This window comes from Acomys minous (genome assembly GCF_964271855.1).
Source record: "Acomys minous genome assembly, chromosome: 3".
NCBI classification, from domain to species: domain Eukaryota; kingdom Metazoa; phylum Chordata; class Mammalia; order Rodentia; family Muridae; genus Acomys; species Acomys minous.
In genome coordinates this window covers 68,051,878-68,072,068 of record NC_140485.1, presented here as the reverse complement: position 1 = coordinate 68,072,068, position 20,191 = coordinate 68,051,878, and the positions used below count along the sequence as shown (strand labels likewise).

General features: G+C 41.8%; 2 protein-coding genes across 9 annotated transcripts in view; one reads left to right on the top strand and one right to left on the bottom strand.

Annotated features, from left to right (window-relative positions):
* CSE1L (chromosome segregation 1 like) overlaps positions 1-13,978 on the top strand; it is a 38,796-nt gene extending 24,818 nt beyond the window's left edge. For both annotated transcript variants that reach the window (XM_084777171.1, XM_084777172.1), the window contains exons 14-25: positions 1,432-1,493; positions 3,160-3,296; positions 4,364-4,467; positions 5,881-5,978; positions 7,884-8,034; positions 8,146-8,354; positions 8,990-9,087; positions 9,180-9,265; positions 9,828-9,909; positions 10,751-10,897; positions 11,914-12,145; positions 13,404-13,978. In XM_084777171.1, coding sequence (XP_084633297.1) covers positions 1,432-1,493; positions 3,160-3,296; positions 4,364-4,467; positions 5,881-5,978; positions 7,884-8,034; positions 8,146-8,354; positions 8,990-9,087; positions 9,180-9,265; positions 9,828-9,909; positions 10,751-10,897; positions 11,914-12,145; positions 13,404-13,493 — 1,496 coding nt within the window. In that variant the 3' untranslated portion in view covers positions 13,494-13,978. The remainder of the gene's footprint in view (positions 1-1,431; positions 1,494-3,159; positions 3,297-4,363; positions 4,468-5,880; positions 5,979-7,883; positions 8,035-8,145; positions 8,355-8,989; positions 9,088-9,179; positions 9,266-9,827; positions 9,910-10,750; positions 10,898-11,913; positions 12,146-13,403) is intronic.
* Positions 13,979-19,087: 5,109 nt separating this feature from the next.
* STAU1 (staufen double-stranded RNA binding protein 1) overlaps positions 19,088-20,191 on the bottom strand; it is a 43,731-nt gene continuing 42,627 nt past the window's right edge. For all 7 annotated transcript variants that reach the window (XM_084777189.1, XM_084777188.1, XM_084777190.1 and 4 more), the window contains one exon: positions 19,088-20,182. In XM_084777189.1, coding sequence (XP_084633315.1) covers positions 20,167-20,182 — 16 coding nt within the window. In that variant the 3' untranslated portion in view covers positions 19,088-20,166. The remainder of the gene's footprint in view (positions 20,183-20,191) is intronic.

The window sequence follows — 20,191 nt, the reverse complement described above, 5'->3', positions numbered from 1 at the left end:
GAAGCAGTAATATGGCAGCTGTCAAGATATCTGTATCAGCATAATTTTCAGAGAATTGTTTATGGTATTGGTAGCAATGACATGGTCCCCTCAGCTCCTGCCCAGGTAAAATTAACTAGACAAAAAAATAGTTTTACTAGAAGAAACCAGATGCAAGGAGACAGAACTGTAACTCTGCTTTGTTATCCTAGTATATGGTTAGGCCTCCCTATATGTAAAACATTAAAAAAATAAAAAACAAAAAAGATCTTCCAGACTGGGTGTGGTGGTGAACACCCTTAATCCTAGCACACATTTAAATGCAGGGAAAACACTCATTTTTAGCACACACTAACATTCACAAGGCAGATGCAGACAGATCTCTATGAGTTCAGTGTGATTTAGGACAGCCACAGCTACATAGTGAGACCCTGTCTCAAAAACAAGTAATTCATTAATTGAAAATAAAAATCCTCATTCAGATTTGGTGGAATTTGTCTATAATCTCTACATTTTCAAAGCTGAAGCAGGAAGGACTTCTAAGACTTCTAAAACAACAGGATACGTTCAAGGCTGAATGGGGATAGATTAGATTCTATTTCCAATCAAGGAAAAAATCAAATTTAGTTTCAAAGTTTGTGAAATTGATAAGGAGTGTGTTCTGTGTTTATAAGTGTGCTGATATAAATTGTGATAATTCCTTAAAAAATTTTTTTGTAAGACAGGCGTGGTGGGGCACACCTTTAGTTAATCCCAGCACTCAGGAGGCAGCAGGTGGATCGCTGTGAGCTCGAGGCCAGCCTGGTCTACAAAGTGAGTCCAGGACAGCCAAGGCTACACAGAGAAGCCCTGTCTTGGAAAAAAAAAAAGCAGGTATGGCCAGGCATGGAAGAGCATGCCTTTAATTCTAGAGGCAGAGGCAGGCAGATTTCTATGGTCCCAGGCTGTGCAGTGCTACACAATGAAAGTGTGTACACACACAAGTGTCAAACATATTCTAATAATCTTCTCTGTGGCCACTTTTGAGCTGGCTTTAGTATACAGCTGTCCAGTATTTTCTAGTTATTAATTTTTTTCCTTTCCCTAGAAGAGTTGAAAGCAAATCCCAACTGAATGATATAAGTTCATACCTCCTTAACTGTTTGGACCCTGACATACCTTGGACATCAGCCAAACCATTGACCTGACCATGAGTCTCCATTGTTTAAGCTCTGTTGTCACTTATTTGTGAATAGTCTTTTTTATTTGTTTGTTTGTTTGTTTTTCGAGACAGGGCTTCTCATTGTAGCTTTGATTGTCCTATACTAGCTTTGTAGACCAGGCTATCCTGGAACTCACAGCAATCTGCCTTCCTCTGCCTCCCTAAATGCTGGGATTATAAACATGAGACACTATACCCAGCTATTTGCAAATAATCTTAAGTAATTGTCTTCTTTCTTTCTTTTTTAACAGTGAATGAGTTTCCTGTGCTGAAAGCTGATGGTATCAAGTATATTATGATTTTTAGGAATCAAGTAAGTAGTGCTTTCCCCCAACCTGGCATTTGTTTTATGCGATATAAAACACTGTGTAATCAATATTTGACATCTGCATCTAACCAAAAAAATTTTTTTTAAATAACCTATGATTCTAGGTCGAGCTTAATTTCCCTTAAGTATCCTGTCTTTTCCCCCTTCTTGTCCTGAGAACCTATGGGCTCACACATGTTAAGCAAGCATTTACATGTGCTGATCTATATCGCCCACCTCAGTCTCTTGTGTTCTTATAGTGGTTTTATTAAAGTCTGGTTCAAACTCAGTCTGCAGGTTGTTCTAGTTGGCTAGTCTGCTGTGTCCTACTTGGTAACACAGCACCCTCTATTTGCCTTAATTCTCAGACCCTTACATCACAATGTCACATGGTACATGGTAGTATCTTGTTCCTCTAGTCTCTGTATTTATATTTTAAATTGGTACATTTATTTTGGGTAGGTAGTCTGCTACAGCATAAATACAGAAGTCACTAGTCCTCTCCTGCCACATGTATGGGACATAAGGCTTGGCATGCAAGCGCCTTTACCTCAAAGGCCATCTGTAGTTCAGTATCATTGGAGCTGGTTCCTTAGTTAAATGTAGCCTCATAAGAGATGAGAAATACATCATAGATATGCTTATTTATTTATATATCATAGATATGCTTTTTATTTATTTATATTTCATTTTGTGTTGTTATTAGAACAGATACAAAGATAACTGTCCCCTTTTAAAAATAGCATGTTATCAGTTGATTGAGGGGCAAAAAAATTAATACCATTAGTCATTTTTTAAAGCATCTTTTTGAGATGTTTTGCATGTTCTGAGATTTTTTTCAATCATACCTTGTGATTTTTACTGTATTTTAATATTACCACTATCTCATCAGTAGATGGTATAATTATCAGATGTTGAAATATGATATTAGTAGGGACCTTCACTACTCTAGTACCTATGCTAGCTCCCAAATAATTAACACTGACCTATTAGGTTTATTCAATAAGCTATAAGCTTTAAGCCCAACTATTACTGGGCAGCTGGTCATCAATTCTAACCCAACTATGCTAGTCTGGTCATTTGCCCTTTTACTTGCCATCTCAGTCTCTGTAACCTTGACTGTCCTGGACTCACTTTGTAGATCAGGCTGGCCTCAAACTCACAGAGATCCGCCTGCCTCTGCCTCTGCCTCCCGAGTGCTGGGATTAAAGGCGGCTGCCACCACTGTTGGTCTGCCATCTCAGTCTTATCTTGGCTTTCTCCTGTATCTCTCACTCCTCACCCTCCCTGTGGTCACTTCCTTCTCCTCTTCACCTGTCGACCTGAGAACCCCAGTCCTCTCTCACTCAGCTGTGGGATCTTGAGCTTTTTATTAACCAGCCAGAGATAATGGGGAGCATTTTTTACACAACATTGAAACATGGTTCGTAGAAATGACAGTGCCCACTTCCTGACTGCAGCCAGTTCTGGGCTCACAGAAATCAGCATCTGAATACACAGTGCACAAGACCATTCCCCAACAGTCAGTCTCGGCAGAAAACACACTTTTGTTTTGTTTTGTTTTGTTTTTGTTTTTGCAGACATCAGAGCAGGATAGGTAATAATACTGTTTTTCTATTCTCTTTTGCTAAAAAGTAACAATAGATTTAAAAGATGTATCAATCTTTTTCAGGTACCAAAAGAGCACCTTTTAGTCTCTATCCCTCTCTTGATTAGTCATCTGCAGGCTGAAAGCATTGTTGTTCATACGTATGCGGCACATGCTCTCGAAAGGCTGTTTACCATGAGAGGGCCAAACAACGCCACTCTGTAAGTATTTGATTTCTGAGTCATTCCTATACTTTTTAGCTTAGGGCCAAGGGTACACCTTACTGGCCTGAGATTGTCTTTAGGTGTTTTCATAACACCATTAGTATTTAGAAAAACTTGTATGTGTAATTTTTATTCATTTAACTTCTCTCATTCCAAAAGGATGTAAGGCAGCTTACAAAATAGTCTCATGCTGATGATGAATTAGAGCAAAGGAAAACAGCAATAAAGCTAATGAAAACAGTCACAGGTCAGAGGGCCTTGTGTCATGAGGCTGCTAGCTTTTTTTTTTTTTTTTTTGAGTCTTCTAGCAGCCAAAGGAGAAAGGGAAACATGGGGACTGAATGTTCAGTGTCCATGAGATAGAGAAGAAAGCAAAGGGCACCTCAAGTGAGCTTCATTAGACAATGCGTGGCAGCCTGTCTCTACAGTGTCTTCTGGCTGCTGCTGAACATGGTTTTTTGTTCTTAGCTCTGAGCTAGATATATGGTTCACTTGAGTGAGTCATTCTATGGGAGCCAAGAAAGTAGCTCTTGTGGCCTGGTGCAGGATGAAATGCAGAGGAGGGGTCTGCATGACTTTCAGGCTAATTTTTCAGTGTTATTTCCTGAAACCAAGCACTAGGTGAGACATGAAACATTCTTAGGCTCTGTTTTTTACCCAGCCTTGAGCACAGATGCTCTCAGTGGTCACTCAGGATGAAAGGGCATCCTGTGTGGTATCTTTGTCGCTGATGTGAATGCAGAGATTATCTGCAGCACCTCCAAGAAGAAAAGGCGGCTGAAACCCTCCTGATGGTGGGTGCTGTTCTCTGTGATGGTAAACAGGAGGCTCCTGAGTTCACTTGGTGTGTTTTATTTGTTCAGTTACTCTTGGCCCTGTTGTGTCGATTTAGGAACTTAGCACAAGCACATATAAGCATTTATTCCCAGAGTTGCCCATCAGTTGTCAGTGGTGAGAGATGGCTCATTTTATGCCAAGAAGTGTGATGTACTATTTGCCCAGGGTACTCCACAGTGAAAAGCTCAAGAGTTGGTAGTGACTGAAAGCTGTTTTTTCATCTATAGTTTTACAGCTGCAGAAATCGCACCGTTTGTTGAGATTCTGCTAACAAACCTTTTCAAAGCTCTCACACTTCCTGGCTCTTCAGAAAATGAATATATTATGAAAGGTAGGCCGTTTTCCCCGGTGCGCAGACCATAATAACTAAATATCTAACCTCAGATTACAAGGTAAACACTGTAGCTATACCTCAGTTTTCATTCTTAAAGAACCAGGTACTGTCTATCCAAAAAAAAAGTTTTTGTGGTTTTTTTCTTGTTGTTTAAGTAATGTAATTTTTACTTTGTTAACTAATTGATTTTTTTCGAAAATGTTTTGCTTTAAGATTCATGTATTTGTCATAAGAAGTATAGAAAATTTTATTTGTTTTTGTAGAGTTATTTGCAGAGTCATTTCAGATCAGTCCATTCAATATCCTCTGTTGACTGTGCGCTGCTGAGTATGATAAAGCATGGGGCCAACTGCACATGGGCCTGCTGCACACCCTTTCCTAGAGATGCTGACTCAGTGAGGATCTGCCATGTACTTTCTTAGGAGGGTTGCCCTGGTGCCAGCTTTAACTTTTGGGAACAATGTTTTTCTTGCTGTGACATTTCAGAGGTCTTTATTGCTTTCAAAATCATGGCATGTACTTTCCAAAGGAGCTCCCTGATCTTCCGGCTCCCGTCAGGACTCTGTGTGTGTGTGTGTGCGTGTGCGTGCGCGCGCGCGCGCGTCTGTCTTTACATTTGGTGAATTACGGGTTTCGACACCGTGAGGGCAGCAAAGTGATCAGGGTCTTTGTTGCTGTGTTCCTGGTGTGCATGGTATTATTACCTTCTCATTAAATACTGACACATCTTCTGCTTGCCTTAGCTCAGGCTATGTAGCTGTGAATCTTTATTAAGGTAGAGGAAATACCTCGTGCACATCTTGGAGAAATTCTCTTGCTTGGGCGTGGCATGTGGTAATGGGGCATTTGGTAGACACTAACTCTGGAAATGAACTTACGGAGTAGTAATAATCATACTTTAGCTCACCAGTATATGCCTTTCCTGTGCTACATGGTTTTTGTTACCTATTGGTGTGCAAAGTTTTTATATTGTGGACTCTGGCTTTTTATTTTTAACTTTTTAATGTCTTTACAAGATCAGTAGTTGATATTTTCTTTTAGTTTCCTGTGAGACCATGTTTCCTAATTGAAAAACACAAGATTCATTCCCTTGAGTATTCTGGTTCTCTGTCCTTTCCACCCCACTGCTCCTTTTTCCTCTTTGTTGGCTCCCTTACTTATGTAGTAATATTTTTATTGTCCCTTTTTGAATTCTTTAAGCCTTGGGTCTTGTAGAAATGCTTTAGTATTCTCCACCTAAGTATTACCAACTTTAAGCCTGATATAAAAGGAAGAGAGACAATTTTAAATGTAGGATAGGTAATATTTAAGCATCTTAGATTTTTACTTGATAAATTAGTGGCCTTTCCCTCCACTGACTTTTATTTTAATGGTTAACTAAATTGTTTGTGCTGTGTTTATATTTTACAGCTATCATGAGAAGTTTCTCCCTCCTGCAAGAAGCCATAATCCCCTATATCCCTACTCTCATCACTCAGCTCACACAGAAGCTGTTAGCTGTTAGTAAGGTAACAGCCAGTTAAGAGAATTAGGTTGCTTTTAAAGAACATTTATGTACTTTGTATGTATATGTGGGCACACTCATGCCACGCATGACATGTGTGGAGGTGACAGGACAACCGGCAAGAATTTTCTCCTTACGTCATGCTGATTCCGGGGATTGAACTCAGATTGTCAGGCTTGTCAGCAAGTACTTTATCTGCCCATGAGATTGCTTTTTAAGCTCCTGCAAACTGTTTGTGCCCAGAGCCCTTTGACACCAGCCAGGTATTGTAGGAGGTCTGTACATTCTTCTGATCTCATGGGGATGTAAAAATAGGTTGGAGATGAACACCTGTCACCTTAAGTGCAGGTTCAGAAGCCAATACGCAGGTTTTGTTCTCATAACAAAATGGACGTATTCATTGTGAAGTTAAGAAAGTGCATGAGCCGACATTTATTTTTAGTGGAGTAAGATAAGCTTTGTACTAATGACTGACAGATACTTCTGTGTTATCCTTATTCCAATTAAACAGAGTTTTTTGACTGAAATTTTTGCTTATTCATACACAAACTTGGATACTTAATTTTTTAAAGGATTTATTTATTATTACACCTGCAGGTCAAAAGAGGGCATCAGATCACATTATAGATGGGTGTGAGCCAACATGTGGTTGCTGGGAATTGAACTCAGGACCTCCCGAAGAGCAGTCACTGCTGTTAACCTCTGAGCTATCTCTCCAACCCTGGATACTAAATTTTTAAAAAATATAGGTTTTTTTTTGTTTTGTTTTAATATGAAATGCTTCATAGTTTTGCATGTCATCCTTGCACAGGAGGGTCAGCAGCCTGTGCACATAGGTGTTAGAGCTGGGCAGAGCCAGAACGTGGTTTTTCCACTGTTTTTAATTTTTCCCATGTGGCTCTCCTAGGACACATGGTTTTAAGACTACTGTCAGAGATCTGAGGCTGAGGCTTGTGTAATCCAGATGGAACTGTAGAGAATGTAGCTACGTGATTATAGAGAATTTCCCTAGAATGTGTGAAGCCCTGGCTGGCATTACTACTTCCAGATGAATAAATGAAAACACCAGCACTGGTTTAGTTCTGCTTTTTGTGTTCTTGTTTTGTTTTGTTTTCATTTTTCGAGACAGGGTTTCTCTGTGTAGCCTTGGCCATCCTGGACTCACTTTGTAGACCAGGCTGGCCTTGAACTCACAGAGATCCGCCTGCCTCTGCCTCCCGAGTGCTGGGATTAAAGGCGTGCGCCACCACACCCAGCCTGCTTTTTGTGTTCTTAATTAGGTTTTTTTGGTTTTTTTTAATGAGTGTTTGCCTGTATGTGTGTTTGTGTACCATGGGCATACTTGATGCCCATCAAGGTCATAAAAGTGTATCAGATGCCTTGTGAGCCTTCACATGAGTGCTGGGAACCAAACCAGGTCCTCTACAAGGGCAGCCATGTTTTAACCACTGAGCCATAACTCCAGCCCTCCCACCTTTTAATTTAATTTTGCTAAGACAGGGTCTCACAGCAGGGTGTAATGTTGTGTACTTTTAATCTCAGCACTTGGGAGGCAGAGGCAGGCAGATCTCTGAGTTGGAGGACAGCCTGCTCCACAGATGTAGTTCCAAGACAGCCGAGGCTACACAGAGACTGTCTTATACCCTTCACCAAAGAGAAAAAAGAAAAAGACAGTCTCACTATGTAGTCCTGGTTGGCCTGGACATGAGAGAGATCCGCCTATAAGACTATACTCCCTAGCATTAGGATTAAAGGTGTGTTCTACCACGCCCAGCTTTTGTGCTGACAGTTCAAAAGATGCTGATACCACTTTTACCCAATTTAGGAGGTTCAGGTGTGTCATGCTATAGTTGATACATAAATGTAGTCACTTGAATAATGGAGGTGGTGTTTTCTTGTTTTTACTCAGAATCCGAGCAAACCTCATTTCAATCACTACATGTTTGAAGCAATATGCTTGTCTATAAGAATAACCTGCAAAGCTAACCCTGCTGCTGTTGTGAATTTTGAGGAGGCTCTATTCCTAGTGTTCACTGAAATCTTACAAAATGATGTGCAAGGTAAACTACAAGTCTTTTCTTTCTTACGTAGTGATACTGTTGGGGTGGTTATAAAATGCTGCCTTGATAACAGAGCCAGCACTAACAGCTCTCTTTTAATTTCATCAACAGAATTTATCCCATACGTCTTCCAGGTGATGTCTTTGCTTCTGGAAACACATAAAAATGATATCCCGTCTTCTTATATGTCCTTGTTTCCCCACCTCCTTCAGCCAGTGCTCTGGGAAAGAACAGGCAACATCCCTGCACTAGTGAGGCTGCTCCAGGCATTCTTAGAACGAGGCTCAAGTACCATAGCAAGTGCTGCAGCTGACAAAATTGTGAGTCGGTTATCTTTAAATAACTTACTCTTCACCCGGGCGTGGTGGTGCACGCCTTTAATCCCAGCACTGGGAGGAAGAGGCAGGGTGATTTCTGAGTTTGAGATCTACAAAGGGAAGCCAGGGCTACAGAGAAAGCCTTGTCTCAAACCAAACAAAAAAACACAAAAGAGGGGGGAAAAACACATCATTTTTCTATGATTTTTGTAAAAACAAAGGGTAGCAAGTTTTAAATGTTTTTCCTTAAAATAATTTAATTCTGTAAAATCAGATACAGTTAATAAAAATGGTAATGTGTGCTTTATTGATGATACTGGCTATTATTTGGTTATTATAGCTACGTGGACCAATGGGTTAATATCAGAGATTTAACTCCCCTTGTATAACTAGAAAAGGCTGGGCATGATTGCATACAAATGTAATCCCAGCTTTGAGGGATAGAAGCAGGGAAAATAAAAAGTTCAGGCATACTTGGCTCTATGTTGCTGATGCTACATGATTCTCAGCTCACTGCCTTAGCTGGTTACATTGTTCCAATAGTGGCCTCTTTCCCAGAGAGCAGCCTGAGGCACTTCTGTGATGCTCAGCTCCTGCCTCCTCTCTGAGTACTCATTATTTGATCTGGTTTGTTGCAGCCTGGGTTACTGGGTGTCTTCCAGAAGCTGATTGCATCCAAGGCAAATGATCACCAAGGTTTCTACCTTCTCAACAGTATAATAGAGCACATGCCTCCGTGAGTCACATTAACCCTCTGTACACTGTAGATTATGTTCCATGCTCATAAAAGGACTGAGTTGATATTTATGCTTCTCTTCTATTCTCTAGTGAGTCAGTTGACCAGTACAGAAAGCAGATCTTCATTCTTCTATTCCAGAGACTGCAAAATTCCAAGACCACAAAGTTTATTAAGAGTAAGTACATTGAGCCGGGTATGGTAGCACACGCCTTTAATCCCAGCACTCGGGAGGCAGAGGCAGGTAGATCACTCTGAGTTTGAGGCCAGCCTGGTCTACAGAGCGAGTCCAGGACAGCCACGGCTACACAGAGAAACTCTGTCTCAAAAGCCAAAAAGAATAAGTGCATCATTTGGAGATGCTTAGGACTCAGGCTGGAGGGGAAAACGTTCATCAGTCATAAATGTTACACATTAAATACCTAGAAAAAAAAATGTGTACCCCAAACACTAACTTAGTTTGAAATGTATTATATTCCAAAGATTGGTTTGTCTTAGATTTAGAGAGAAACACTTTTCAATAGAAACAGTAATGTGGAGATGTATAAATAAGTCAGGAATTTCATGTAAAATTTTGTGATACAAACACGGAGGCCGCTTTCTGTGGGGTGTTTTGGGAGGTAGGTGATGAACTAAATCCGTGTCTTCTGCTTTTCCTGCTGATACCTAGATTTCCTGGCAGACTTTAAGAGAATTGCCATCTCAGTGAAGTCTATTAATACTCTGTCTTCCTTTCACAGGTTTCTTAGTGTTTATTAATTTATATTGCATTAAGTATGGGGCACTAGCACTACAAGAGATATTTGATGGCATACAACCAAAGTAAGTTGTAGCTTTATTTATAAGAAAATTATTTGACCTCTTCGATATAAATCAGTATGTGTGTTGGTGGTAGCTTTGTTGTTCTGGTTTGGGGATTGTTTTTGGTGGCCTTGGAGGTGTTCTGGGACATAGGAAAACTGATGTCCATGCTTTCAGAAGGAGTGCCCTGGGCAGATGCCAGCAGCCTGGCAATAATGATAGAGCCTTGCAGTTGATGAAACTTGGTTCTGATGGGGAATTTGTGCAAAGAATGTATATAGCAGTGTGACCCTTGGGGCAGTGAAAGAAGATGTAGAGGAAGCTGTTGTGGGGAAAGTTTTGTGGGAAATGTATCTCACGACATTACAGATTGACTTTCAAAATGAGTTATCTTAGAAAGCAGTACAAAATATGCACTTTTTAGTATTAGGGAATTACCTGAAGCTTATGTACTGCCAAACTTGGAGCCCTCTTCACAGTAGGCAAAGTGCTCTCTTGATGCATGGCAGTAAAGACCCACCTTTGATCTACTTGCTGCATTTCATATTAATTTTTCAAAAGTTTCTTGAGCAGCTTCTTCCAAAAAATTTTTTTTGACAATTTTTGGGTAACATTTTAAGCAAATAATTTTCCTTGCCTCAAAAGCTACAAAGACTTAATACTTAAGAGAAGGCTTCTAATAACACAGCAGTATTTAGTCAGAAGATCATGGACGTCAGTCTAAGACAGACATTTCATGGGGAGCTCTTGCTATTTAGTACTTTATTCCATTCATACAAAATCACTGAATATAAATAACATCTTTTTTTACTGTCTAAATATAATGCTTCTCTAATATTGAACACATTTTTTTTCTTAATAGAATGTTTGGAATGGTTTTGGAAAAAATCATTATTCCAGAGATTCAAAAAGTATCTGGAAATGTGGAGAAAAAAATCTGTGCAGTTGGCATAACCAAATTACTCACAGAGTGTCCACCAATGATGGACACTGAGTACACTAAGCTGTGGTAAGTACTCCCCCTGAGTGTGGGGAAAGGGTGTCCTTCCCTGTCATTGCAGAGCTGAGTGATTCCCCTTGGAGGGTGGGGTGGGAAGGCAGTGTTCTGATCTTGGCTTCTCCACCAGCCACTGATGGATTCCAGCCACTTGTAGGCACTTTCTGGTAGGTTTCCATCTCGGTCTCACACTGTTACCCAAGCTGGCCTCAACTCAAAGCAGCCCTCCTGCCTCAGCTTCCAGACTGCGGGTAGTAGATCTGGTTTGATTCTCCCTATCCCCCCACCCCCGGTTTGTTTTTCGAGATGGGGCTTCTCTGTGTAGCCTTGACTGTCCTGGACTTGCTTTGTAGACCAGGCTGGCCTCGAACTCAGTGATTCACCTACATCTGTCTCCTGAGTGCTGGGATTAAAGGCATGTGCCACCACGCCCAGCTCTGGTTTAGATTCTTGTTTTATTTTCAAGGCAGTGCTTCTTTGTGTAGCTCTGGCTGTCCTCTACTTCCTATGTAGACCAGGCTGGACTCAAATTCATAGCGCTCTATTTGCCTCTACCTCCCACATGCTAGGATTAAAGGCATGTGCCACCACCACCCTCCTTGATTCTTAATTTAAAGGGAGAAGTGACTACAAATGTGCCCCACTTTCTGTAGTTTATGTCTCCTGGGGCTATGTTTGGTTTTCTTTTTTATGTGTGCATATTCATTTGTGCATACGCACATGTGTTAATTGTTGAGGGCTGACCTCTCAAATTGTCTTCCTCAGTCACACTTAACTTTATTGAGGTTTGGTCTTTCACTGATTACACCAAGGCTGCCAGTCTGCCTTTTTACGGATTCTAGGAAACTCACTCCGGTTCTTCTCCTTGCATGGCAAGCCCTTTATTCAGTAATGCAGAACCCTATTTTGAGATAAAGTGTCACTATGTCTCATAGGTAGTCTGGAACCCACAGCAGTCTTCCTGCCCCAACTAGTAAGTTCTGACATTTCAGGCATAAGCCACCTTTTGTCTCCTTTTTCCAATCCAGGACTCCTTTGTTACAGTCTCTGATTGGCCTTTTTGAGTTACCTGAAGATGACACCATTCCTGATGAAGAACATTTTATTGACATAGAAGATACCCCAGGATACCAGACTGCCTTCTCACAGCTGGCATTCGCTGGTAAAAAGGAACATGACCCTGTAGGTCAGATGGTGAACAACCCCAAAATCCATCTGGCACAGTCACTTCACAAACTGTCTACTGCCTGTCCGGGAAGGGTAAGTGTCTGCTGTCATGGGACTCTTGACTCTTTGGGTGTGACTGGGGACTCAGGAAATCAGCTGTTACTCCTCCTTTCATTGGTCAGCATAATCACACTGTCCAATTGAGTTTTATGTTTGTTTAAAGAATTAGCTTTTAGCCGGGCGGTGGTGGCGCAGGCCTTTAATCCCAGCACTCGGGAGGCAGAGGCAGGCGGATCACTGTGAGTTCGAGGCCAGCCTGGTCTACAAAGAGAGTCCAGGACAGCCAAGGTTACACAGAGAAACCCTGTCTCGAAAAAAAAAAAAAAAAAAAAAAGAATTAGCTTTTGGCTCAGTGGTGGCACAGGCCTTTAGTCCCAGCACTTGGGAGGCGGAGGCTGGTGGGTCTCTGAGTTCAAGTGTAGGACAACCAGGGATGTTATACAGAGAAACTCTGTATGGGAGGAGTGGGAGAAGACACACTTTTAAAAAACTGTAATATGAACTAGGCTTTAATCCTAGCACATGTCTACAGAGTGAGTTCCAGGACAGGTAAGGCTACACAGAGAAACCAACACTGGCCTTTTAATTGAAGTTAGCTAGGCTCTCAGAGTTTCTGTACTGTTTTTAATTTCCATATATAGAAGCAGTATGACAAACCCTGGTGTACCCAGGTAAGATAATTACCAGCATTTTATCAAATTTTTTTTCACTCTAGAGAATTTTCTTAGAATAAGTAGGGTATAAGTACTTAATTAGGCTATGATGAACAATAAAAATGTTTCTTTTGCCAAACATGGGTCATGGGAATATGCTTAAAATCCCAGCTGAGATGGGTTAGGTAGCTGTGAGTTTAAGACTAACCTGCAGTGTATAACAAGAGTCTATCCATAAACTAAAAAACATAAAATCCACAGCACCCCTAACAGTTTGTTATGGATCTCCTATGTTTATATGTGTAGGTACAGTTACGGGTATAGGTCAGAGGGAAAACTTTGGTCTTTCAGGGCCATCTAACTTTTTTTTTTTTTTTTTTTTTTTTTTTGAGACATTCATGTAGAGGTCACAGAAATGCCACTAAGTTCGTCCTGGGGAATCAAACTTAGGGGGTAAGGCTTGGTGACAAGTGCTCTCCCCACACCACAGCACCTTTGCTCACCTGCCCTGGAGTCAGTTGAATTATTTGGATTCCTCGTGGGCAGTGACCATTGATTGGCTGCACTTCCCCACACTGACCCCAATTTGTATGTGCACACAAGAGCCTCCCACTCCATGTGGTTTCTTTCTCTGGTAGGTTCCCTCCATGGTGAGCACCAGCCTCAACCCAGAAGCCTTGCAATACCTCCAAGGCTACCTGCAGGCGGCCAGTGTGACCCTCTTGTGAACTGCTTCTTCCTGACCCATGGGCCCAGGATGGTTCCTTAGGAACCATGCAGACTCCTGAGGACAGCTCTACTGAAACATCACAGGTTTCCAACCTCTTGAATTTCACAAACTCTACAGAGGATAGTAAATACTGCTGTAAGCCAATGAGGTGGTTTGTGTTGATGATCAACACAACTGGTCACTTACCTGGTTTGTCCTTCGTGGAACAAGTATTTACAGTGCCGTGTGGGTCATGGTCTCTGTTGAGCATTTGCACGGTTTGGATTATTTCAAGTTTTTGGCCGACCTTGACTGTGGAGACTTGATTCTGTTTCTAAGCCCTTTGTTTTGAAGCGCGTATTTCTCATCCTTGGTATTTTTTGTCTGTTTAAGCTTTTATTGGATATGTGAAAAAGTAAAGAATCACTTGTTGACTTGCCAAGCAATGCATATTTCGTAGTTGAAGTCTGTAATCAGCAATAAAAACCCAAAATGTGTATCTAAGAGCGTCTTCACAACAGGATTTTGATGCTTTCTGAAACTTTGATAAAAATGAAGAATTTTCTTAAAATCTCTCCACTTGCCCAATATAGGCTCTTTAAAAAAATTTTTTAAAGGTGTAGGCAAAGCAGTCATCTGTACAAATTTTGGGGCTTGTCTACAGGAGGTGGTTAGTGATTCTCACTATGAGAGAAAAGTTGCCATACAGAGTTTGAGTGTGTCTTCTCTCTGGACAAGGCCTGTGGAGCAGTATCCACATTACAGTTTCTGCTAAAGGGGATTGTCCATTCATTGTACTTAACCTGGAATTTCTATGGTCATGGGCTAGGCAATTTTTGTTGTTGTTGTTGTTCATGGAAATCATGGAAAGCTTAGAAAATAATTTAGTTTGGAACTCATTTCTTTTGTTTTTTCTACCATTTTGTCTTTTGTGACCCCTTTGTAAATGTGCACATGTGCACATACCACATGTGTGTAGGTGTCTGCTGGGGCCGTCAGATCTCTGGGAGTGTTGTGGCTTGGGTGCTGGGAACCAAATCCAGGTCCTCTGAAAGGGTAGCATGTGGTCTTTACCATTGAGCTTTCTCTCCAGCATGCATCTTGTGTTTTAGAGTCCATTGCTGCTTATGTTGCTCTTTAAACAGCAATGGAAACATTAAATTTTAGTTATTTTGGCATTAAAATTTTGTTTGTTTGCTTTTGAGATGTGGTCTCTATTGTAGCCCTGGCTGTCCTAAAACTCAGTGATCCACCTGCCTCTGCCCCATTTTATGCATAAACTTTCAAAAGACAGGAAGGTGGGAAGATGACAGTATATGGGTGGAGCTCACTGAGTCCCTTTAATGTTGAGCTTGGCTCTTGCAGGATCTTCTGGAGAACATATCCCACAGGTGCAGTAGTTACAGGGACAGGTTCCACTCAGACTGACTCAGTTCATCCTTCTAACTAGTGGTTTTTGTTTTATGGGTGTGTGGGCTCTGCATGGAGCTCCTGTAGAGCTCAGAAGACAGCTTAAAAGGACTGTCTTTATGCACACTATCTATTTGGTATATTTTATTGCATTTTATAACAAAAGTGTGTGTAGTTCTATCCTACCATTCAAGTCTTCAGCATCAACTCATGTTGTCAGGCTTTATTCACAGGATTTCTCAATCTATGGGTCACGACCCCTTTGGAGGTTACATTTCAGATATTTATGATTCATAACAGCAAGACTACATTTATGAAGTAGCAACAAAATTTGGGGTTGGTGGTCACCACAGCTTGAACTGTGTTAAAGGGTGGCAGCATTAGGAAGGTTGAGAACAACTGCATTAGGTGATTTAGTTGCCCCCTGTTTAAATGTATCTTGTTGTCATACCTGTCTCCAATGAAGTTTTGAAGTCTGGATTTTAAAGATACTGTGAAGAAACGGTAGGCAGGGCTTAGGGGTGTAGCTCAGTGGTAGACCATTTACCTCGTCTGCGCAAGGCCCCTGACTTCCATTCCTAGCTTGGAAGAGGATGGGGCACACTGACAAATAGAGGTGGTTGAGTGTGCAGTGGCTGTCAGCTATAGCAGGTGACCTTGTCTTCTTATTGTCTGTATGGCTGTTACTCATTGTCAGCATGGCTGCAAGCAAAAAATGAACTAATACACAGAGCTGCAAGCAGAGCACCTGTGGGACCCAGCACTGAGAGCTGCACTTGGTGTGTGTAGTGGTGACCAGGCTGTCAGCAGAGTCTCATTATCACTGTGACAGAAAAATACAGAGAAATGTCACAGTATCCCTCAGAGTATCCCTCTGTGTCCATTCTCCTTCTGATACTGTCTCCATCTTTTTAGCAAATAGACTATTTAAAATATAAAAATTTCATTTTTTTAATATAAAAATTTCAAATGTATTTATTTAGACTTGCTTGACCCCATGATCTGACTCCACCCGCAGTCCTAGAGATAAGAACTCAGACATCTCCTTGGCCCTGATAGTTTCAAACTGTACAGTGTTTCCCCCCAGTCTTTATACTTTTCCTACTTTTTACCATTAAGCATTTAATGCTTGCTTGTGAGGGTGTCAAGGCAATGATGCCATCCGTATGGTAGGGCAATGCACATAGCAGCAGCCAGCTGTGCTCCTACCTCTAAAGCCCATGAGCGCCACCCTGGGGCATCATGGGGCTTATTTCATAAGCATCCTCACACTGGGAACTGTTTATTTCCAGAAGGTACAGTTAATCCAGTTTCCTTACCCTAACCCTGCATTCTCATGACATTATGTGTACAAGTGCTCCCTCTGCATGTACACCTACATGCCAGAAGAGAGCATTAACTCCTATGGTTATGAGCTACCATGTGATTGCTGAGAATTGAACTTGAGACCTCTGCAAGAGCAACTGCTTAACTGCTGAGCCATCTCTCCAGCCCTGGGACGTTCTTTTGTTGGCTTCATTTGGTTGGTCTGCTCTTGTTTTTTGTTGTTTTCCTCTAATGCTAAGAATCAGACCTAGAAACTCCCACCAGGCTAACTCTCTCGGCCCTTTTGTTTCATTTTACTATAATCAACATGGCATCTATTCTAATCATTCTGTGTGTGCCGTAAGTTTTATCAGCACCTTTCCCCCTATCTCTTCACGTAGTGCAGATATTTCTACCTATCCTGTCCCTGCATCTCCCTTACTGTCTCATTCTTTCCTTTTTACATGGCAGTGGGTTAGGGTGGTGGTAGGGGTGCAGTACTGTCTGTGGGCTTCAGAGGACAGTTCAGTTTGGTGGGAGTCTGTTCTCTCCTATCGTATGAGCCTCAAGCCATCTCTGACTTGGTACCAACCTTATATGCTCTGTGCCATCTTGTGGGTGGTCTGATAATTCCTGATATGAAATAAGGTTTGGCCACACGAGTGCACCTGCTCCCTGTTTGATCTTTACATGCCAGGCATGGCACTGTACATCATCAATCCAGGACTCTAAGACCAGGCATGGCATTTACACCTATCATTGCCAGACACTAGAGGAGGAGGATCACCAAGGCCAGCTTGAAATAGGTAAGTTTTAGTTTTTCGAGACAGGGTTTCGAGACTTGCTTTGCAGACCAGGCTGGCCTCAAACTCAGAAAGATGTGGCTGCCTCTCTCTGCCTCCCAAGTGCTGGGCTTAAAGGTGTACATCACAACCACCCAGTTAAGACAGGTAGTTTAGTTTTAGTGCATGCATTTGTGTGGGGAATGCACCATGCCCTCAGAAACCTGAAGAGTTACGGACAATTGAGAGCCACTAGATGTTCCCTCCATTATCTCCAGCCTGTGCGCACACTCATTCAGTGTTCAAAGGTATGATATGATCTGCTCGACTTACACTTGGCTTAGTTCTTTTCACTTCTGCATCCTCTGAAAGGTCTTTTATGTCAATTGCTGTAGTTCCCACTTGAGTCTCTTCTCCTTCCAGTGTCCTGGGCTGCCTATCCATTTCCCTGCTTGGGGCATGTTTTGCTGGTAGTCTCCCTTTGTGTCCCTGGTAAGGGCATGCTTAGACCAAAACCAGCAATGCACTAATGCCTCTTTTGTCTCTTAGCCTTGATTGTCTTTAAGAAACTGACCATGGCCTGGGCTGTGGAGGCCAGCCTGATATACAGAGCAGTTCCAGGACAACTGCAGATACATAGAGAAACTCTCATTTTCGTCCTTTTATGGTAACACCTGTCTGTTGCTTGAGGGGTGGGTGTTACTAGAGCTAGCTAAAAATTATGTGGTGAATTGATAACTGGCTTCTCCTGCTGTGAGAATTTAGCATATGAAATCATGTATTTTGGACTTCATTTAGTTTGGTTTGGTTGGGCCTGATGTAGTTGTTTTCCCCGCCCTGTTCCCCCCCCCCCCCAAACCCCCTTTCTCTTTTGGTCCTGGCTGTCTTCTAACTCTGAGATCTGCCTCTGCCTCCCGACTACCATGCCTGGCCTGGCCCACACCTTTAATCTCAGCACTCACGCCTGAGGCAAGTGGATCCCTGACTTCTGGGACAGCCAGGGTTACACAGAGAAAGCCTGTCTCAAGCAAAGAAGGAAACTCTCTCCCTTTTTATTGATTTTATTGTTGTAAGAATAAGACTACTGCACTCAGGGTGCAGAGGCAGCGGATCTTTGTGATCTACAAAGTGAGTCCAGGACCCTGTCTTAAAAAACCAAAGCGGAGAAAAAAAGGACTATCAAAGCATTCCATGTGGCCAGCATGCCTAGACTTGGAAGTAATGTTTAGTGTCTTGAAAATTAAAATCTGCAGTGTTCTCTAGCTTTGTGGGTAAAAGTGTATGTTTCATTTTGTATACATTAAAATACTTCTGAAAGCGTAGTCAGGATAATCAGGCACGAATGAAAACTATTTTAATGAAAACTATTTTAACAGTTGTTCTATCCTGAGTTATGAGACCTTTCAAGCTCAGAGACCACTTGGAGGAGGAGAGAGAGAGAGAAAGGGAACGGCCGTGGGGAGCCCATGTAACAGAAGCAGCCCAGGTTGAGACCAATATGGCAAGTAACTTGGGGACTATGGCTAGAAAATAGCAAGACTAGCATACCATTCTGCACAATGATATCACTGTTCAAAGCATCTGCTTGTCCCTTGTCCCCTGTCACTGAGGAGTAAGGGCCTCTACACCCCACCCCCAAGTCTATAGGCAGCTAATAGTTGTTATGGGTATGTTCAGTGGTGTAGCATCTGGCAAGATACCTGTCTTCCTATAAGCCCTGTTAGGTTGAATCAGAATGGCCTTCACATGCTCAAGGAAATATAAGAGGCCCGCATGCACTTTGGGGCTTCAGGTTACTACCTGCTCGTGGCAGTTTTTCATTTTGTAGATGAATACATACATTGCACAGTCAAACAAACTTACTTAAAGATGGATCCCTATTTTTAATCTTAAACCAGTAAGCCTGGCTTCTCTAGTTTTGCCATATCCAATCCTTCACATCACCACTTTCTTCAGTTACCACTGGAAAAAGACTTTCTTAGTAGCTGTTTATTGGTCAATAGTTTAATATAAAGAAATTTTAGATCTTCAAATTTTTACCTAGACAGAATCACAAGCATTACAAATATTCTCTTCTTTAAAAAAAAAAATGGGAGGGGGGGAATAAATTAACAAAAAAACTTTTTAGTATTACCATTTATTGGTGACACAAACTAAGTTTACTTACATTCCATGGGTGAAAAGGTTCCAGCTAAGCCAAGAGTGGAAGCAGGGCTGAGCTCAAAGCTTTCCACTAGGGCCAACTTGACTTTCCTGCATCTGTGCACTGCAGCACAGCACCAGGAAGCCTGGTACCTTTCCCCTACATGGAGGTTGGACTTTGACTGCATTGGACACACCAGGGACACCAGCCTGTAGTCTTCTGTGTCCTGTAGTGTGGTTTTAAGGGGGGGTAAAAAAAAAAAAAAAAAAAAAAAAAAAAAACCAAACTACCTCCTCAAGAGTAATACCTATTGACAATTTCTGTAATAATTGATAAAGGTCAGGGCTCATTTGTTAAAAAGGACCAAATCTTTGATCATCTTTGATCACCTAAAGTTTAAAACTCCTAAGCCGACCAATTTATACAAGGGGGTAAGGGAGTCAAGAACTGTCCAGAACTGGTCAAGCCAGAGGCACACAATGCATCACCAAACAGGATTGTGATCTTTGCCAGTTACACGACTGATAGCATCGGTCTGGGACTAGTTTCTAAACTGTGCTAGTAAGTAGATGCAACTGAGAAACTGAAATGAAAATTATATAGTGTCATATGAACCAAAGGAAATAATGAAACTAACAGGCATCACTGTTGAAGAGTAAGCAGTGGTTACTGTGGGTGCTACATGTGGCAGGGCTGAGCTCGCCAAGTCAGTTACGCATGGTAGGAAGCACTGGCTTTTCTCTGGTGCTTTTAGCTCCGTGGCCGCTCTAAGGCCCCTCTGGTGTGGCTGCCCAGGATTTCCCAAAGTATCTGAACTGTCACAATGCAAAATCAGGAACTGGAGGTGCTGGTCTCGTGATGAATGGCAGAGCACAGCATTGTCGCTAGCAGCCCAGCAAAACCAAGGTTTCATCTTCTTTGCTACCGCTGCCACGTTTTTATCCATCATGTCTTGGCCCACTGGAGTTATCAGAAATTCCGAGTTTTTAAAGCAGTTCTCAGTATTTTCAGTATATATGTTGAGTTTTATAATGGTTTGTGGCCAGAAAGGTTCAGCACCTCCCACACCTTTAAGAA